The sequence below is a fragment of the Schistocerca serialis genome, chromosome 1, assembly GCF_023864345.2.
Source record: "Schistocerca serialis cubense isolate TAMUIC-IGC-003099 chromosome 1, iqSchSeri2.2, whole genome shotgun sequence".
In the NCBI taxonomy this organism is placed as follows: domain Eukaryota; kingdom Metazoa; phylum Arthropoda; class Insecta; order Orthoptera; family Acrididae; genus Schistocerca; species Schistocerca serialis.
The window spans coordinates 501,511,614-501,533,974 of NC_064638.1; the positions used below are offsets into that span (position 1 = coordinate 501,511,614).

The following is a 22,361-nucleotide window of genomic DNA, read 5'->3' on the forward strand; positions in this document are numbered from 1 at the left end:
AAACAAAAGAAACTCTGTTTTATTTCATACTATGTCATTTGAGTACAATCAGAGCATACTTGTATTCTAAGAAGACTCTCAGTGAGGTGACTGATGGGAGTAGCTGCATTGGCTGAGACTGAATTTTGACACTCAGTATTGACTCCTTTCCAGTCAGTATCAACTTTAGGTAGCAGCCAACACTGTTTAACGGCTCAAACATGTCAGTGAGTAAGATGATTCCAAAATGAATTGCAAATATATTTCAGTGAATGTTGACTCAGCATATTATTTTTGCTCTCATTCAACCTAGATCAAAGTTTGTTTCACTGACAGCTCCACTGAAGGATTCAGATACCTGGCTGGCTACACTGCGTATCACACGTCGAACCATGATGATACACTCAGAACGCTGATCAGCAATGTTTCTAATCCTCCTCATACAGATTTTGAACATTTTCTTTTTATTGAAGTACTATTTTGCAATGTGTGTACAGTTCTGACATATCACTGATTGCCTAAAGAATTTCTTTTTCAACTTATTTTCAATAAATGTAAATGTTCATAGAGTGTTTAGAAAGGAAGACAGACTGGCTCCACATGTTGGAGTAACAAATGGTTCAAATGGCTCTAAGCACTATGGGACTTAACATCTGAAGTCATCATTCCCCTATACTTAGAACTACTTAATCCTAACACACATCCCTGCCCGAGGCAGGATTTGAACCTGCGACCGTAGCTGCAGCGCGGTTCAAGACTGAAGCGCCTAGAACCGCTCGGCGACAGTGGCCGGCTCAGAGTAACAATGAGCAGTCTTTTGTAATTGTAGCCTATCAGTTTTATCCAATTTCTCATACTCATACAACCAATTTCAAGATTCCTCTCCATCACCATCTCAGAAAGACAACACAGAAAGAGCTAAAATGTACAGAATGAACAAGGAATACAAAAATCACAGAAAGTGAGTATGTACAACTTTCCTTCATAATGGTAACATTTTTTCAGTGAAGGAGATGATATCTAACAACAGAATCAAAAATAAAAAAGGTTCCAAATTTTGGAAGGGTGGTAGCCCACTATTAGCAGATCTTGATACAGTTAGCTGGACTGCAGGCTACAGATGGCACACAAACTGAACTCTGTTAAGACGCTGAAGAAAAAGTAGATGGATCTTTGTGATAAAAAATTCTGTCACTATTATGTGTTGGGTCTTCATTTTATTTTACTGTAGAATACTTCTCATGTGGCAAGAGTGAATTAACTGCAATGTGGTGTTATTGTTAATTGCAAAATCTAACAGACATACATTATGTTCCAAAATTATCTTTAAAATTTTAATCACATAGATTTCAGAAACTGGGACAGGTAGAATTGTGATGTTTATGGCATAATGTTTACACACACATAAAGATTTAGTGCCCATTTAATAGAGTTCATTTTGTGTGCCATCTGTCACCTGCAGTACAGCTAAGTGATATTCCAGGTTCTCCCATGTCAGGCCTAGCATTTCCTCATTAATGTGTGCAATTGCTGCTCTAAAGTGATCTGTCAGCGGAGGTTCTCAGAGTCTCAAGTCCTTACCATGACTCAGTTTTCCTTCCCCTGTCTAACTGTTGTAGCTCGCTGACATATTTTCCATGGAAATGTCATGATTGAAGATTTACACCACCATATCTTTTGTCACTTTCTCAGAAATTTTGTTTGTGTTTCTTTTGTCAACATATTCATGTATAACAGTTCTTTTAGGATAACCTTTTGCAACAATACAATCAACTTCTTTGGTATATATTATATGTTCTGCTTATATTCAAACGAACTCTGAACTAACAGTCTATCTTGTAGGGCGGGTCACAAGTTGAGTTCATGAAGACCATTTTGGAGGAAGGAAGGGGGGGGGGGGCAGCTTTGTTCTTTACAAAAATGAGAATTTTCTCCTCCTAACTTCATCCTCATTTCCTTTGGGCCTTTGTCCCACCACAGTGCAGGTTCAGCCTTGTTATTATGGATTTGGCAATGTTAGTGGCAGAGGGTGGTCAGATGCCCTTCCTGCCACTACCCTGTACCCCCTGGATGAAATCAGTGTACCCCAGCTGTCTGCACATAGTGTACGCCATGAAATAGTGTGAACGTTTTTCAAATGTCTGCTAGTCATTTAACTGATGCAGAATATGGGGAACAGCCCAGTATTCACCTAGAGGGATGTTGAAAACCGCCTAAAAACCACATCCAGGCTGGCTGACACATCAACCCTCATCGTTAATCCACTGGGCAGATTCAATCTGGGGCTGGTGCACCTACCTGAGTCCGGGAAGCAGTGCATTAGTGCCCTCAGCTAACCTGGTGAGGTTGCTCATCCTAACTTAAAGAATAATAATTAACTGTAAACAATACCATTGATAACATTTTAAAAGAGCTTAGCTGAGCCTCATAAATGACATAAAATTAACTTTTGAACAGAAAAAGGATTCATCTACAATGTTCAGTTTTAAATACACTCAAAATTATGTGATATTTGTATACAAGCAATCAAAACATGATTCCAAATGTTGTAAATTGTATGGCATTTAATGTGAGCTGTGCATGATTAGTCAATTCTGTATTCAGCAATAAACTTATATACACATGGTGACACATCCACTAAATAATTTTCTGTGTTGTTTAAAAAATAAGAACTTAATACTGTTATTCTCATCAGGTGACTTACTGATAGAGAAATCTTACTCTTTTAGCAGTAGATTTTTTCCTAAAAATAATTATTAACAAATAGGTTACAATGAAGTGAGAAACTTTCATGAATATTTGCTGCAATTCTTAACAGGGATGTACCAAATCAAGTATAGCTTCTTCAACATTGAAAAACATATTTTATCATTCTTTTCAGAACTGGTCAAATTAAAACAATGTTTATTTCAAGAAATACATAAAACTTTTACAAATAAAAGTTTGTCTTTAAGTAGTGCTTTTCACTGACAAAAAACTTTGATGCAATGGCTGATACTAGGGAACTGATTACTGAATATTTTATAATCTGTATTTGTTATGCCCTCCTGAAACAGACAAGTTCTCAAAACAACAAAGTAACTTCAGGGAATTTGTTCTATATTATCATTTCCTTTGCAGGAAAGTCTTGTGGAAACGATAATGAAGACCATACGTGATGAAGCTGTCCCAGTTGCTTTCGATCGTCATGTGTATTTTATAAATTTCACACTGTTTGATAAGCAGTCTCCAACATACATAAACCTTGTTAGAGATCCTGTGGACAAAGCAGCATCAAGGTATGAAGAATTCTTTCATATATTTTGTCTTCTCAGTCGTATATGAACCGACACGAAATTACACCAGCAACAGAGGGCACTCACAGATTTCAGTTGGTACATAAGAATGGTAGATGCTCCTATGATTGTATAGGGTGAGTCAAAAATGACTTTACAAGTTTAGAGTGATGTAGAAATTTATTGGGAGAACTTACAGAATATGTAGGTGTGCCATTTTGTAACAAACAACTTCAAGTTTCACATAGAAGTGTCAAGTGTCATTTTGATTTAATGTGACTACCATTTGTGATGCAGCGAACATCCCATCAGTAATAAGTTTCTTCCCACACTCCCAATGCAGCAAATTGTGAAATGGCAGTGTAGATTTGATTTTTCAGGTTGGTTAAATTGTCTGCTGGGAGAGGAACTTACACACAGTTTTTAATGAAATCCCAGAAAAAGAAATCCAGTGGTGTCAAGTCTAGGGACTGAGGTGGCCATGTGATTGGCTCTTCAAGGCCAATCCACTGACATGGGAAGCAATTATTGAGCATACCTCAAACTTCTGTGAGGAAATGAGGTGGTGCACAATCTTACTGGTAGTAAACTAATGCATCTCTGTCATCTTCATTGATTTGAGGAGTTAAAAAGTTTTCAAGAATATCCACATACAAAATACCAGTGAATTTTCTCCATGCACAAGAAAGGGCCTTCTATTTTCAGTTTGTTAAGTGTACACAACATATCAACTTTGGGGCAGTCATGAATGCATTCCATGGCTGTGTGTGGATTTTTGCTGTCTCATTTTCTGCATTTGTGGGTGTTCACCATGCCACTGATATGAAATGATGACTCACTGCTGAAGATTATTGTGTTTAGGGATGTCTCATCATCCTGTACTTAATGCAACATTTCCAAACAGAATTCTTCAACCAGCAACCTTATCTGCATCACTAATGTGCTGTGCCATTGTGAATCTTTATCATTTCAAGTGTAAATGTCTAGACAGTACTCACAAAACAGTCTATTGAGGAATGCCAGTCTTGCGAGATGCATGTCACATTGGTTTTTGTGTACTGCAGGCAAAGCTCTTCCTAACTTGTTTGACATAATCATCAAAATGTGGGCAACCTGGTGATTTATCATGTCACAGAGAACAATCTGTCTCAAAAAATTCTTGTGCAAAGAGCAAATTGTAGGCCTGCTTGGAAGTCCTTTACCTTATTTGGTGCAAAATTTTCACCAAACAGTTGTTGCAGAGTTCATTTCATGAATCCAAAACACATGGCAAGCCCACTGTGCACCAGTCAAAGTAGCCATTTTAACTGTGCACTATGCTGGTGCTCCTGGTGGTGGACTGCAGACTGAGGCACTACATGAATCAAACTCGAGGTTATTGGTGACTGTCAAGAGAACATTACCTGCCATTATGAGTATTGCCAACAGTGAAGTACAGAGAAGGTGATGTTACAGTATAGGTGGTGTTACAGTATAGGTGGTGTGTGTGTGTTTTTTTCTTTTTTTTTTCTTTTTTCTTAGTTAGGATGTGGTCCCCTTATTAGCTTAATAAAACACTAAATTTGGAAGGATATGAAAATATTTTACAGCACTGTGCAGTGCATGCAGGAGAGGAACAGTTTGGCAACCATAACTGTTTGTATCACCATGACAATGCACCCTTTCATAAAGCAGCATATGTGAGGCAATTGTTTGTCAACAGTAACATTCCTGAAATGGACTGGCTGGTCAAGAGCTGGGACCTCAATCCAGTGGAACATCTTTGGGATGATTTAAAAAGTCAACTTCACTCCAAATCCCAGTGTCCAACATCACCACCTTGTCTGGTTTCAGCTCCTGAGGAAGAATGGCCTGCCATTCCTCCAGGCATTCAGAAAACCCATTGCAAGAGTCCCCAGCAGAGTCCAAGCCATCACAAAGTGATAGGGCGGGCACTCCCAATATTAATGTCCACTGACAGGTGTATGGATACCTTTAGTTAAAGTGTGTAGGATTTAAATAACTACAATACCAGACAGGAACACAATTTATAATTTCCAAGCAGATTTCCCCTCTATATCTAGTTTTCAGAGTGGGTTTCTCTCCTCCATTGTGTAGACCTTCATCCATTTGATAACGCAAGAAATTGATAAACTCTACAAATACAGAAAAGCATTTAAAAAATTACTGGCTATACTTCTTCCACAAATCATCTAATTATGTAGACTCCAGGACTGAAGATTTCTGTAAGTGGAATGACAAGAAGCAATGTTCATTATTGGACACGGATAACTGCTATTGTGATACAAATAACTAAACCCATTTCTAATAAAGCATTGTTTCTGTTCTGTACAAATTTCTGAATCTGTAACAAAAACTTATTTTAAAATGAAATTGTAAGAATATGTCCCTAATTTTAATTTGCTTACTATGTATTACTGCAACTCTTGTTTGACCTCTCCAATATCAGTTGTACAGTTTGTGCAGTGTGATAAAACTGGACCTATGAAAAAAAAATCAAATCAAATATCAGTGCAGTCATATACACACTAAGCAGATAGAACTGAGAAAGCAGCAGATAGTATCCTTCATATCAATTTTCCAATGCCAAATTTGGTTTGAGTAAGCACAAATAATTTATAGCAGTTCAGTGATAGTCAGTACAGTGTCTGTCAGGTGATCCGCTTTATTAATATTTACTTTGACTTGTTACATATCTCCAAAGCTTATCCTTCATGACAGAATCCACAGGATATGGTGAATGAATGAATATACACTGAAGAGCCAAAGAAACTGGTACACATTCGCAGCATTGTGTAGGGCCTACACAAGCATGCAGAAGTGCCGCAATATGATATGGCATGGACTCAACAAATGTCTGAAGTAGTGCTGGAGGGAACTGATGCCATGAATCCTGCAGGGCTGTCCATAAATTCTAAGAGTACAAGGTGGTGGTGATCTCTTCTGATCAGCACACTGCAAGGCATTACAGATATGCTAAATAATGTTTACGTATGGCGAGTTTGGTGGAAAACAGAAGTGTTTAAACTCAGAAGAGTGTTCCTGGAGCCACTCTGTAGCAATTCTGGATATGTGGGGTGTCACATTGTCCTGCTGGAATTTCCCTAGTCTATCAGAATGCACCATGTACATGAACGGATGCAGGTGATCAGACAGAATGATTTCATGCATGTCACCTGTCAGTCTTTTCTAGGCATATCAGGAACCTCATATCACTCCAACTGCATGTGCCCCACACCATTACAGAGCCTCCACGAGCTTAAACAGTCCCATGCTGACATGCAGGGTCCATGTATACGTGGCTGTCTCCATATCTGTACATGTACATCTGCTCAATACAATTTGAAACCAGACTTGTCTGACCACACAACATGTTTCCAGTCATCAACAGTCCAATTTCTGTGTTGACGGGCCCAGGCAAGGCATAAAGCTTTCCGTCATGGAGTTATCAAGGGTAGAAGAGTGTGTCTTTGGCCCTGAAAGCCCATATTGATGATCTTTCATTGAATGGTTCACATGCTGACACTAGTTGATGGCCCAGCATTGAAATCTGCAGCAATTTGCAGAAGGGTTGCACTTCTGTCATGTTGAATGATTCTTTTCTGTCATTGTTGGTCCCGTTCTTGCAGGATCTTTCTCTGGCCACAGTGATGTCAGGGATTTGATGTTTTACTGGACTCCTGATATTCAAGTTATGCTCATGAAATGATCATACAGGAAAATCCACACTTTGTCACTACCTTAGTGACACTGTGATCCATCACTCATGCACCAACTATAACACAATGTTCACACTCACTTAAACCTCGATAACTTGCCATTGTAACAGCAGTAACTGAACTAACAACTGTGCCAGACACTCGTTGTCTTATACAGGCGTTGCTGACTGCAGTGCCATATTCTGCCTGTTTATATATTTCTGTATTTTAATACTCATGCCTACACCAGTTTTTTAGGCACTTCAGTGTATATTACACAATTGAAACTTAGGATTTCCATTGTTTCTTTAGATTTAGTCTGAGGAATGCCCATGTTACTCCTTCACCAATGTCACAGCTCATCTCAACCAATGAGTGAACTAGTACTAAGTTTGCAATTCAAGAATCATCAATTTTTAACTTCCCTCACATATACATAACTGCTTTTCTAAAGTAATAAAAACACCAAAAACAAAGATCTGATCATATGAAACAGCTGCTGTATATGTGGATAATTTCATGAATTATACCATATTTGTTGGTAGTACATATTATTATGGGAAATAGTAAAGTATGAGAGTGTGAATTATCAGTCACAATGAATTGATTTCAGTCTCATTTGTTTACTTTTATTCAGATTGGGTCTTTACAAATGTTTAACATATATTTTCAGGTTTTATTATGCTAGAGTAACACCAGATCCAAGAAATCCTGATTTGCATTATGCTCCTCCAAGGCTCAACAAGAATTTCATCAGCTCTAATTTTGATGAATGTGTTGCACTTCAAGATCCTGAATGTACATTTGAAACAGGGCAGCCATATGATCTAACAATACCTTACTTCTGTGGACATGAGGAATGGTGTATGTAAGTGGTCGTACCTTGGTTATGCTTGTAATGCTACTAATTCACTATCAATATAATAGTATTTCATGAAACATAGCTAATTTTAGAGCAGTAATAATTTTGTTTTTCTTTAGTAATGAATATGATTTCATGGGTATTGAAATCCTACACCTGCATTAAGTAGGAATGTAAACAATAATATTTGTTTGGTAAATGTTGCAGAGCTTTTGTATGACATTCACTCTGTTGACACACACACACACACACACACACACACACACACACACACACACACACACACACACACACACACACTTTAATATTTTAAATAGATAATTTTTATTTACTTTCATATGATGAATGAAACATAGATAATGAATTAATTTATGAACTCTCCATACAGATTATAAACTTTCTGACACAGAATAGAGTAAATACTCATACTGAAACTGGAAATTCTGCGCCACTGTACATAACTACTTTAGTGCTATATAAATAAGATTATTTCTCAATCAAAGCAACATGTCATAATGACCATTTTGTTGCAGCACACTTTGTAATATCACTTTCTACATCTACATTCGGACTCTACAAACCTCTGTGAAGTGGTAAAGGGTATTTGTCATTGTACCACATGTTGGGGTGTCTTCCTGTTCAAATTGTGTATGGAGCATGGAAACAATGACTATCTAAATGCCTCTGTGCATCCTGTAATCAGTCTACTCTTATCTTCACAGTTCCTACAGGAGTGATAAGTGGCTTGAGGTATATTTCTAGATTCTTCATATAATGCTCGATCATCAAATTTTGTTATCAGACTTCAGTGGGATGATTTGCATCTATCTCCAAGCATCTTGCACACCCAAGTTTTTCAGCATTTCTGTGATTCTCATTCAAGACTCAAACAAACACGTCACCATTCATGCTGTACTTCAAATACATTCAACACCTCTTGTTTGTCCTACTTGTAATGAGTCCCACATACTTGAGCAATATTTTAAGAGGGGACATATAAGTGTTTTGTAAACAGCCTCCTTTGTAGGCTGACAGCATTTTCCCAGTATCCTGTCCATGAGCAAAAGTCTGTCAGCTGCTTTACCTATCACTGAAACCATGTGATAAATCCATTTCATATTCACATAAATTTTTACACCCAAGTGTTTGTATGAATTTGGTTGATTCATTTTGGGAATCTTTGATGGTGAATCCAAAGGATTCTGCTTTTTGTGTCTTGTGAGATGCATAATTTTACATCTACATCTACATGTACAGGGTTACTCTGCAATTCACACTTAAGTGCCTGCCAGAGAGTTCATCAAACCATTTTCATACTACTTCTCTATCATTCCACTCTCGAATGGTGTGTGTGAAAAAGGAACACCTAAATCTATCTGTTCGAGCTCTGATTTCTCTTATTTTATTATGATTATCATTTCTCCCTATGTAGATGGGTGTCAACAAAATATTTTTGCATTCAGAAGAGAAAGTTGGTGATTGAAATTTCATATTTAGATTAAAGTTCAGTCTTGATCATGTTATGTCTGTTTTAATGGGTAACCGGTTTCGGTTTTTTCTATAAAACCATCATCAGACCCATTGGCTCCCTTGGGTTGGTAGGTGGAGCTCTCCTTGCTGCTGTGCAGTCAACTGATCAGTTGACTGCACAGCAGCAAGGAGAGCTCCACCTACCAACCCAAGGGAGCCAATGGGTCTGATGATGGTTTTATAGAAAAAACCGAAACCGGTTACCCATTAAAACAGACATAACGTGATCAAGACTGAACTTTAATCTAAATATAACAATTGATCACTGTATTCCAAAAATGTTTACCAAAATTGTGAAATTTCATAAATAGATCTCGCCACAAAGAAAACCACCTTCATTTCAGTGACTGCCACCCCAGCTCACATATCATATCAGTGACACTCTCACCCCTTTGCACTTTTTCGATGTCCTCTTCCATCAATCCTACCTGGTAAGGATCCCACACCACACAGCAATATTCCAGCAGAGGACGGACAAGTGTAGTGTAGGTTGTCTCTTTAGTGGGTCTGTCGCATCTTCTAAGTGTTCTTCCAGCAAAGTGCAGTCTTTGTTTCACCTTCCCCACAATATTATCTATGTGGTCTTTCCAATTTAAGTTGCTCGTAATTGTAATTCCTAGGTATTCAGTCGAATTGACAGCCCTTAGATTTGTGCGATTTATTGTATTCACAAAATTTATGGGATTTCTTTTAGTACCCATGTGTATGACCTCAAGTTTTTTCTTTGTTTAGTGTCAATTGCCACTTTTTGCACCATACAGAAATTCTCTCTAGATCATTTTGTAATTAGAATTGATTGTCTGATGATTTTACTAGGCGGTAAATTACAGCGTTATCTGCAAAACAATCTAAGAGGGCTGCTCAGATTATCACCTATATCATTTATGTAAATCAGGAACAGCAAAGGGGCCTATGACACTACCTTGCAGAAGGCCAGATATTACTTCTGTTCTACTCGATGATTTACCGTCTATCACTACGAACTGTGACCTCTTTGAGAGGAAATCATGAATCCAGTCACACAACTGAGACAATACTCCATATGCAGGCAATTTGATTAATAGTTGCTTGTGAGGAATTGTATCAAAAGTCTTCTGGAAAGCTAGGAATATAGAATCGATCTGAGATCCCTTGTCAACAGCACTCATTACTTCATGGGAATAAAAAGCTAGCTGTGTTGCACAAGAACAATATTTTCTGAATCCATGTTAGTTATGTATCAATAAGTCATTTTCTTCAAGTTGATTCATAATGTTCGAGTATAGTATATGCTCCAAAATCCTACTGCAAATTGGGGTCAGTGATATGGATCTGTAATTCAGTGGGTTACCCCTATTTTCTTTCTTGAATATTGGTGTGACCTGTGCTACTTTCCAGTCCTTAGAAACACACCTTTTGTCAACTGAGCGATTGTATATGATTGCTAAGAAAGGTGCTATTGTGTCTACATACTCTGAAAGGAACCTGATTGGTATACCATCTGGACTGGAACACTTGCCTTTCTTAAGTGGTATGAGTTGTTTCGCAACACCTAAGATATCTGCTTTTATGACACTCATGCTAACAGCTGTTCTGGTTTCGAATTCTGGAATATTTACTTCATCTTCTTTTGTGAAGGAATTACGGAAAACTGTATTTAGTAACTCCGCTTTAGTGGCATCATCCTCGGTAGCGTTTCCATTGCTATCACACAGTGACAGTACTGACTGTTTTTTGCCACTGGTGTACTTTACATATGACCAGAATCTCTTTGGGTTTTCTACCATATTTTTAGACAATGTTTCATTGTGGAAACTATTAAAAGCATCTCGCATTGACATCCGCACTAAATTTCAAGCTTCCGTGAAACTTAGCCAGTCTTGGGGATTTTGCATTATTCTGAATTTAGCATGCTTTTTTCATTGCTTCTGCAATAGTGTTCTGATGTGTTTTGTGTACCATGGTGGATCAGTCCCATCTCTTATTAACTTATGCGATGTGAGTCTATCTATTGCTGTCGATACTGTGTCTTTGAATTTGAGCGATATCTGGTCTACATAATTAGCTTGGAAGGAATGGAGAATTTCTCTTAGGAAGGCATCAAGCGAATTTTTATCTGCTGTTTTAAATGGATATATTTTGTGTTTATTTTTAGTGGTTTTGGTTGATATTGTTTTGAGACTCGCTACAATGACCTTGTGTTCACTAATCCCTGTATCCATAATGACGGTCTCTATTAGATCAAGTGTGTTTTCACAACCATTTACAATTCATGTGGGCTCATGAACTAATTGTTCAAAGTAATTCTCAGAGAAAGCATTTAGTACAATTCTGGAAGATGTTTTCTGTCTACCACCAACTTTGAACACGTATTTTCACCAACAAATTGAGGGTAGATTGAAGTCTCCACCAATTTTAACTGTATGAGTGGGGTACTTATTTGTTATGAAATTCAAGTTTTCTTTGAACTGTTCAGCTATTATATCATCTGAGTCAGGGGTTCGGTAGAAGGAGCTGATTATTATTTTGGTATGGCTGTTGAGTATAACCTCTACCCATAGTAATTTGCAGGAACTATCTATTTTGACTTCCCTACAAGATAAACTACTACCAATAGACACAAACACACCACCACCTACTTTATTTAATCAATCCTTTCTGAACACAGTTTGCGCCTCTGTAAAAATTCTGGCAGAATTTATCTCCGGCTTTAGCCATCTTTCTGTTCCTGTGTACATTTAAAGTAAGTTGCCAATCTTGGGATCACTTTGAAATCTGACTGGTTATTTAAGCAGCTTTTTTAAGATGGTACTTCAGTAAACACTGGCGGAAAAGAATTGCAACACCAAAACGGAGTCATGCAACATAAAAGTTGGCGGGCGTGTTTCTACATCTGAAAAATGTTGTCTATTCAAATTTCACACCAGTCACATAAGAGTGGCACTAGCAGCCTCACTATAAGGATGCAAATAAGGTTTGCTTTAAATATGTGTTGTGACAGTTGTGAGACTAGGTGTGATCACAAATGCCTTTAAGACAACAAAGATGCCATTATCAACACCTCGCTGAATTTGAAAGAGGTCTTGTAAATCTGTATGTCAGTCTGGTGATTCAACCTGTTGTACTGCCATTCATGAACAGTATTCCAGGGGGTGGTTTCCAAGAGGATAGCTATTGCCCACATACCGCTATTGTAACACAACTTGCTCTACAGGGAGCTGAATGTTGCCTTGGCCTACTTGATCACCTGATCTGTCTCCAATGAAGCACATATTAGGCATCATCAGACAAATCCAGTGTCATCCATAAACAGCATTAACTGTCCTTGTAATAACCAGCCAAGTGCAACGGGGCATGTAAGTCCATCCCACAAAGTAACATCCAACACTTGTACGACACAATGCATGCTTGCATAAAACATCTTGGCAGTTACACCAGTTACTGATGTACGGGCATTTCAAATTTGCAATGGTTTAGATCTCACTTACATTAACCTATGATCTTGAAATTACAGTCTTCAAATGGCTACTCTGTTTGTAGATGTCAGGAAACATGGTTACATTGAGGAAAGGTGCTGGATCAATTTTTTCAAAATTAAAATTTATTACAAAATCCCTTCATGACAGGTTTTTTTTGTTCCTTGGTACTTACACACTAGAAACAGAGGCATCTAATTTCTACTAGAATTTTACAACACCTTCAATCATTCTAAAAGTATTCGCCACTCCAATAATTAAGAAAAATTCACTTTGAATTATTTAAAAAAAACAACACTTTAAGCAAAAATATATATAAAGGCATTCATTTTAATAATTTAAAAAAACTTTCAATAAAATCTGGAGCTGGGCTGAATTTTAAGGGAACAACTGTCATCATAAAAGGATGTTACAAACAAGTTAATCCTGAACAAAGATAGCTTAACCAACTATGGTTGCCCATAGAAGCTTGTTAACTAGAACTTATCAGGAGATTCTCAAAATAGCCAATAACAATTCACAAGTCATGACAAAATAAACCTTGTCAATTGCTACAGAATTCCAGCTAGACACCTATAGGCCACAAACATGGCATTCAACCTTAGCCAACACACAAGTTTCTGATATTAGCAATACTAGAGAAGGTTACAGAAACCAACATATCCAGTTTACAAACAGTAGTGGTTTTCCTTTTTTTAAACCAGTACAGGTTTGTTTTGAGTGCAACCTTTTACCTCAGGCTAAACACAGAATGGTCAAGCCTGCCCCACATCACCTGCTGTCACAAACAGACTTACACACAAAGCTATGTTGTGTAATGTGCCCCAATCAGATAGGAAGGTTTTTTCTTTTTTTCCCACTTGAATGCTGACATTGCATTCTTCCAAAGTCTAATTGTTCCAAAGTTGGACATGTCACAATGACCAGTGCAGGAACATAATATCGTAAGCATAATTAAAAGTAATAATATCAATGTGGAATTACCTCTACTGTGGATGGGCAACTTGAGGTAATTTAATGGTTACCAGTGTTGATTACCATAAGGCTCGGAATCTTCACTGGCAAGCATCTGAGTTTGGTGATAGCAGACCATGTTTGTGTGAAATATAATGCAACAAAATAATTTGCATCACACTAGAAAACATAAATGAGACTTCATTAATTAAATTTAGACTGCAAAGTTTCACTACATCTGTATCACACAAATCTGCACATAACAGTGTGCAGACAATGCACAAATCAACAGGAAAGGTAGTCACATCATTCTAGTAAATCACACATAGACTATATCAGAATTTCCAGTTGTTATTTCAAATAAACTACAAGCAAACATAAGAGATGCTTACATTCTGAAAGGTAGAAGAGATACAGAAGGTAGGAGGCAATTTGAACCTTTCTTATTCGCAACATGAATGTCAAAATTAACAACAATGTTGGCTGTAGAAATATGGTAGTGGTATTGTGCAATTTTATCTTTGCAGAGTGAACTAATTAGTTACAGTTGCTCCTGCATCATCAGGATACTGTAGTTATCTCGGACAATGGCTATGTCTATCTCTAAGAAAATTATCTGACAGGCAACATCTTTCTTTGTAAGCCTGCCAACTGATCAATGCTTCATCTAGCACTATGTAATCTTTCTATTATTTTTTTTCCACCCAGGACTTCTCTGTATCATATTTTACCATTAGATTCAGATTGAGACTTCTTCACATGCATCTGTACTGCAATTGATGTGAAATTAATTAGGGAAAGATAACACTATAGTAAATCATTTTTATGTACATTTATTGCAGGCAGCTGAACAACCGAATGGCACTAGAGAAAGCCAAAGAAAATGTGGAACACTTCTTTCCTGTTGTTGGTGTCCTGGAAGAACTGAATGCTACTTTAGCTTCCTTGGAGAGCAATCTTCCATATTTCTTTAAGGGTGTTCAAAAAATGTATTTTGAAGAATTGCTACGTAAGTAATATGAGAGCAGCTGCAGTTTCATGTAACTACATTCATTAGTGTAGAAGAGTATATAGGCATTGCTGATTTATATAGTAAGGAAGTGTTATTTATATAGTTAAAACTTATCAAGTTCTCAGGAATTCTATTCATTCAATGACATGACAAATCACAGAGACATTTAAACTTCAGTGTAAAACAAGTTTTTCAGATGTATGAAAATTAAAAAAAGTCAACAAAAATGCCAACTAAACATTAATTACTGTTAACTGAGGAATGTTGCATTATGTAGTATCACAATGTGAGAAATTAGATAACATCATAATAGAATTAGTAATTCATTTTGAGAAAGAAGTGAGAATTAAATGTAAAGGATAAGGCAACATAAATGACAACTAGTGTCAAGACATTGTTGTCATACAGTGCCAGAAATATAGCAATATACTGATATTAGTAACTGAATTGTAGTGAGCTGTGTGCTATAAGCAAAGTAAGGGCTGTAGCATGAGAAGTTAGACATACTTCTCAGTTCTTTAGTACAAGGATGGTACAGAAAGTAACTACCATTCTAGCATGGTGCTAGTATTTGTGTGTGGAGTGCTGCCACTGTCACATCTGCATTTTCTCTGATTCAGTAACCATCTGGCTGTGAAAGTATGAATCTCATTCTTTTGTGGGTTCATTTAGTATAACAGGACTATATGAGTGCTGTAATAAGAGATCTCATGAAGTGTGAGCAGTAATAAGATTTCTTTCAGTGCAAAATGTCTCAGCAGCAGGCATTTATCGTCAATTGTGTACTGCATACAGTCAAAACATTAGTTTTTAGTGTGAGCCATATGGGGAAGAACTCCCTCCCTAGCATTTTCAGTGTGAACTCCTTTCCCCTCTTCCTTTCCTTCTCCCTTCCCCACTGTAGCACCCTTCCATCCTACTAGGTCACCAGCACGTGTAGCCAGTCTGTGTGGTGGAGCTGTTATGCACCCATATGGCTCAGCCCCCTGACAACACAGGAATCACACTACTGATACCTGAGCTGTTCCCTCCCCATGTATGCCAAAGAGTGGTAGTTTATCTTCTTGGAGCATCAGAACCCCCAGCAACAGCCACCATGCCAGTCATCCCTTGCTCTGTGGCTGGGTGGCGCCCATGGGGAGAGCCCCTGGTTGGAGCGGGTGATATCAGGGCGGATGCTTAGCACATGAAGCATATCAAGCTGCAAAAATCTGGCTGTTCTCAAATGGCTCTCTATTCGAATGGTGAAGGATCATTGATTACTGGAATACTGCTTCATATGACCTGGCAACCTTTCTGTCCCTGTTCCCTGGCTACACCATTCGGGAAGGGGGGGGGGGGGGCAGGCTCACTGTCTTGGGATGAAATACTTTCCCCATTACTTCATCTGTACTAGGATGGATGGGAACACATTCACCACCACAAAGCCATTGTTTTTCATGGAAAATATCAAGGACAAGTTTGGTAAAGTGGAGTCTCTTCATGAGATGTGGTTGGGCTCCCTGTTGATCAAAGCTGATCCATAGCTCTTCATGTCAGTGATTGTCATGGCAATGTCCAAGTGTCCATAACTCCTCACCAGTCTCTGAATATGGTCCAAGGAGATATTTTTCATAGGGACCTCATCCTGCAAACTGATGAGGAAATCCAGGTTAATCTGGCACAGCGTGGCATTCATTTTGTTCAACGTGTGCAGATGGGTCACAAAGACAACTGCACCAATACTGGCGCCTTCATTCTGACTTTTGAGGGGGATACCCTGCCACAGAAGGTCAATATGTGCTACAAATATGATGTGAATCTGTACATCCTTCCACCTATGTGGTGCTTTCGATGCTTGCATTTTGGGCATATGTCTTCCCACTGTCTAGCAGACTCTTTGTGTGGTGACTGTGGCCACCCACTCCGTGAGGGAAGCCCAACTGTGTGTGTCAATTGTGCTGACTGCCTCTCCCCTTGCTTGCCAGATTGCCCAGCTTACAAGAGAGAAAAGAAGATCCAAGAATACAAGTACTTAGATTGCCTGTCTTATGCTGAGACTCGCCAAAAGTATGAGAGATTCCATCCAGTGACACTATCTTCAACCTTCACCTCTGTTACTTCATTTCCTCCTCCTCCTCCTCATCCTTGACCCAGCCACATCCCTCTCTCCCTGAAGTTCCCACGACCTTCCATCGGGGGGCTACTCCCCCTCCTTGGCCAAAGAAGCGCCCCCTTTCTTCAGCATCTGCCAGTGATCGGGCTCCCTCCCAGGACTTCTCTCTGTGGCATCTCTCAGGCCAGAAGATTCTTACCACCACTCAGCCATGAGGCACACCATCTGTATGCCCAAAGGTCGTCAACTCCTTTCAGTTCCAGATCTTGCAGAAGCCTGTACTCCCCTCTGGCCTGCCCTCCTCTACCTCAGAAAGAGAAGAAGAAACATAAATCCCAATATAACACACCCCTTGGTGCCCCTGGATGTGCCATCTCCCTCCTTGCAACCTGAGTCATCTTATTTATGGATGTCACCCCATCCTCCTCGGCTTCTTCATGTTAATCTTGGACTTTCACCACATAATCATCCAGTGGAATTGCAATGGATACTATTGTCACCTACCAGAAATGCAACATCTTGTCTCCTTCTATTCTGCATTCTGTCTTGTTCTTTAAGAAACACATTTCCATGATGACCACTCTCCTAAATTTTTCAGTTATCAGGAGCTCTGTCAGAGCTGTGCTGGCCCCAGGATACCATCTGGTGGGGTCTGCACTTCGGTTTGCTCTGATGTCATTAGTGATTTGATCCCCCTACATACCAACGTGGAAATGATAGCAATTAGAGTGCACACGACTCCAGCAGTCACCATTTGCAATGTCTACGTCCCTCCAGGTAGGCAACTTCCTTACATTGCCCTGTTTATCTTAATCCGACAACTCCCGTCCCCTTTTCTCCTCCTGGGGGATTTCAATGCTCTCCATCCACTGTGGGGGAGTGTCACTTCAATAGGTATGGGTATCCTAATTGACCAACTTACCACGGACCTCAATATGTGTCTCCTCAATGATGGTTCCCCTACCAACTTCAGTGCTGCTCATGGCACCTTCTCTGCTATCGATCTGATGACCTCCTCCCCTGCTCTTGTGTCTTCCCTACACTGGTCATCCCATGATGATCTTTGTGAAAGTGACCATTTCCAGTGATTCTATCATTCCCCTGCTGCTGCCAGGCAGACAGGCTCCCAAGCTGTGCATTCCACAAGGCCAATTGGCCTTTATGTCTTCTGTGGACTCTGACACTTCCATCTCAACGCCCATTGATGTAGTTGTGCAAGACATCTCTGCCACTTTCTCCATGCTGCAGGTACTGCTGTCCCCCTATCCACAGCTCCCCCTCATAGTCAACTGGTACTGTGGTGGGCCAAGGAAATCACAGTCGCTGTCCAGGACCGCCAACAGGCACTGCAGTGATTTAAGTGACACCCTTCACAGACCAACCTCCTCACTTTTAAGCATCTCCATGCCAAGGCTCATTACCATATTAAGCGGAGTAAAAAGGAATGCTGGGAGCACTATGTTTCCTCCCTGGGGACATATGCCTCTTCATCGCAGGTTTGGTCCAAGCTTCATAGCTTTCTGGGCTGCCAGTGACAGTCAACTGTCCAGGTTCTGAACCTCCTAGGTGATCTGCGTACTGATCCATTGGTCCTTGCAGAACACCTCGCAACACACTTTGCAACAGCATCATCATCCTCTTCCTACCCTACTACCTTTCTCCAGCAGAAATGCAGAGTTGAGCAGACACCCCCCCCCCCCCCCCCCCCCACACCTCTGTTTCGTCCCACACCACATTGAGCCCTATAATGCACTGAAAGGGAATTAGTGCAGGCTCTTAGGTCTTCCTGAGACACTGCCTCAGGCCAAGATTCCATCCAAAACCAGATGATCCAACACTTGTATGTTCCCCAGAGGCAACAGCTCCTCTGGGTTTCAACCACATTTGGCTCACAGGTGTTTTTCTGTCACAATGGTGAGACAGTATAGTTACACCATCCTTATGCCCAGAAAAAACCCAACTACGCTAGACAGCTACTGCCCAATTAGCCTGATGAATGTACTTTGTAAACTGTTCAAAAGGATGGTCAGCTTCAGATTATTTTGGGTACTTGAATCTTTGGGCCTTTTGCTCCATAGCAGTGTGGCTTCCAGGCAGGGTGATCTCCCACTGACTAATTATGCTAATTGGAATCAGCCATCCAGCAGGCTTTTACTCACTGCCGGCACCTAGTTTTGGTCTTCTTTGACCTACATAAGGCACATGATGTGGCTTGGTGCCATCACATTTTAGTTACCCTCCATGACTGGGACTTCCATGGTCCCATTCCAATTTCTATCCACAAGTTTTTATCTCACTGGCTTTTCTGGTTTCGAGTTGGCATTTCACTCAGCACCCCTCAGATTCAGGAGAATGGTATCCCACAGGGTTCTGTGCTAAGTGTCACACTCATCCTCATTGCCATCAATAGGCTTGTGACCTCTGTTGGGCCTCTGGTTACCCCAGCATAGTACGTCGATGATTTTTGTTTCTGGTGCAGCTCCCACTTGGTAGCATCTGCTGAGCAGCAGCTTCAAGGCACCATTCGATGGGCCTCTGCATGTGCCACCACCCACGGCTTCCTGTTTTCTCCCTCCAAAATGCGGGTTATGCATTTTTGTCATCAACCCACAGTACATCCTGATCCAGAACTTTATTTAGGCAACCAGCTTCTCAATGTTTTAGCGCAGTCCCCTTTCTTGGGCTTTCTGTTTGATAACAAGCTGACACGGCTGCCCCACATTCACCACCTAAAGACTACATGTATGTGGAAGCATAATGCTCTCCGTCTTGTGGGCCACACGTCTTGGGGTGCAGACCATTCTATTCTTCTCCATATTTACCATGCTCTGGTCTTGCCCAGACTAGATTACGGTAGTCAGGTTTATGGCTCAGCAGCTCCTCCCACTGTGAAACTCCTTGACCTGTCCATCATTGTTGGGTGCATCTGGCTATTGGTGCCTTTCACACTAGTCCTGTTGATAGTCTCCTCACAGAAGTGAGGATTTCCCCTCTATGCCTCCAATGGAGCCAACTCCTTGTTTCTAATGCAATCACCATTCGCCATCCTGACTGTTTTGTATACCCAGTGCTCTTCCCCCTCGTAACACCCGTCCACAAGTGGGATTGTCAGTTGGCGTGCATCTCACTTCCCTCTGTTGGGATCTATATCTCCACTCACTGGACTGCACCCCCTGTCTTTCCTCCTCCCTGCCCCCTCCCCCCCCCCCCCCCCCACCTTGGATGGTGCTAGACAACAGATTAGGACCAGTCTGTTCCAGGGTCCTAAGGTCTCTGTTGCTCCATTGGTTTTCCAGCATCTTGTTTTTCCATCCCTGCAGGGTTCCATTGTGCCACAATCTTTCACCCTGATGGTTCTAAGACAACTGATTAGATGGGTTATACTTTCACGTCTTCTACTGGCTTCAAACACCATTTATTGCTGGGATCATGTAGTGTGGTCACAGCAGAGCTTCTAGCCATTCACAGGGCCCTCCTTTTTGTTTCTCAGGCCTCCCTCCACAGTGCTTTAGTTTGTTCAGACTCTATGAGCAGCCTGCAGGCTATTGACCGAGGCTACTCTTGTCACCCTTTGGTCTCTGCTATCCATGACCTTCTCTTTGCCCTTGTATAAGCCACCTGTTCAGTCATCTTCCTCTGCGTCCCAAGCAAGTCATGTGGGCACCCCAGGGAATGAACTGGCTGACCATTTGGCTAGAGAAGCAGATACTTACCACCCATTTCCTTTCATGATTCCAGCTGCTGACATTCAAATCAACATCAAATTTCTCTTTGGCCAAAAGTGGAATGTCATCTGGAGTGCTACTGCTCATAGCAATTACTCCACACAATCAAGGAGTCTACAGCAGTTTGGCACTCTTCCTTCTGCTCCTCTCGGAAGGATTCCACTGTTTTTTGCTGTTTATGCATTGGTCATATCTAGCTCACCCATTGTTTTCTCCTACGTAATAACCCACCCCAAAGTGTGGTTGTGGAGTCAGACAATGTTTCTCATATTGGTGGACTGTCCCCTTCTTACAGCCCTTTGAGTTAAGTATAGTCTTCCTGATTCCTTAAATTTAATGTTAGCAAAAGATCCACAGATGGTTGAACTGGTCCTCAGTTTCTTCCCTGAAAGTGGTTTTCATTTCCAGATATAAGGTTCTACTTTAGTCTTGGAGCAGGGGCAGGTTGGTCATGGTTGGGACTTCTTTTACAGTCTCCTTGGTCTGTGACCCCATGATTGCCCCCCTCCCCCCCCCCCCCTTCTTCTTCCAGTTTTTAGATTTGGTCTCGCCTTTTATGCATTTATTGTGTGTGTTTAATATTCATTACTTTATAATTTCACTCCCTTGACTGGATCCATCCTTTTTCTTCTGTGACTAATTTCGGAATTGCAGGACTGATGACCTTGCCATTAGGTCCCATAACCCCTCTCAATCAATTCAATCAATCAATTATATACAATACTGTACATCTCTGTTTCTTTCCTGAAGTTCTTCAAGGTCCAGGTTCATCTTCCTCGGACTGCTGATTGAGTGATCAGCTATATTGTGGCATGTACACTGTTCCCTGGCCCAACATGGACTTATTCCCCCTCCTGATAGTACTACCAGAGTTGGTAAGAGTTCTTGTGCCTCATTGATTTGAGATTATCTATGAAGAAAGCACTCTCCGATGGTGTGAGGAACCTAGTTCATTATTTGGTAACCTGCTTATCATTTCATTTCTGTTTAGTGTAGAGCCTTGATTTTCTGAAACCAACTTTTAAATTAGAAGGTCCATTGTCAACCAACCTGTCCACCAACTTCCGTAACAGTGATGGAATAAATCTTTTGAGATACCACCAGAATTTCATAGGATAAAAATAAGACAGGTGCGGAGGTTGGGTCAGGTGTGTTGCATATGAAGGTAAGGCATTGAATAAAATATCATTGGATTCACCCAACTTAATAATCCTTGGACTAATATGACTGCTTGTATTGTCCTCTGTAATAACCTTACATCTTTCTTCTTCAGCTCAGGTAAAAGTAAAGCCATGAACCAGTCTTCAAAACTGGTTCAGTCAAATCAACCACTTTTCATGGGCTATATCTGGCTGATAGAGGGCTGTCTTCCATCCAAGTATCCCACATTTTCTCTGATGTATAACTGATACATGGTGTAAGTTGTCAGCCACATATTCACACATCATGGCAAAGCCCAAAGTTTTGCTGGAATTCATTGTGATTTTTATATTCCTGTTTAGTTAAGACCCTTTTCTTCCCCAGGTCATTAACCAGGTTTGTCTTATGGCCACCATGAATATTTTCAGGAGCAATGAGTTCCAGTTGCTTCCCAATGTTCTCAAAGTAAACATTTATGATGTCTATGTTCACAGCAGCTCTATTCCTCTTAATATAAAATGACAATCATTGTGATTATTGGTCACGGTATTGCTGAACAATTGACTCAGCCCAACATTTTTCAGGAAACTTGTTGGTGAATCTAAATTCTTCATGGCCACGCGAACCCAGGTACAA

The 22,361-nt window shown here is 40.2% G+C and overlaps 1 protein-coding gene across 1 annotated transcript in view; it reads left to right on the forward strand.

The window, feature by feature from the left end:
- The window catches only part of LOC126474129 (uronyl 2-sulfotransferase-like), a 191,611-nt gene that overhangs the window by 161,262 nt on the left and 7,988 nt on the right, over positions 1-22,361 (forward strand). Inside the window, exons 2-4 of the mRNA XM_050101569.1 lie at positions 3,100-3,257; positions 7,626-7,820; positions 14,596-14,762. Coding sequence (XP_049957526.1) covers positions 3,100-3,257; positions 7,626-7,820; positions 14,596-14,762 — 520 coding nt within the window. The remainder of the gene's footprint in view (positions 1-3,099; positions 3,258-7,625; positions 7,821-14,595; positions 14,763-22,361) is intronic.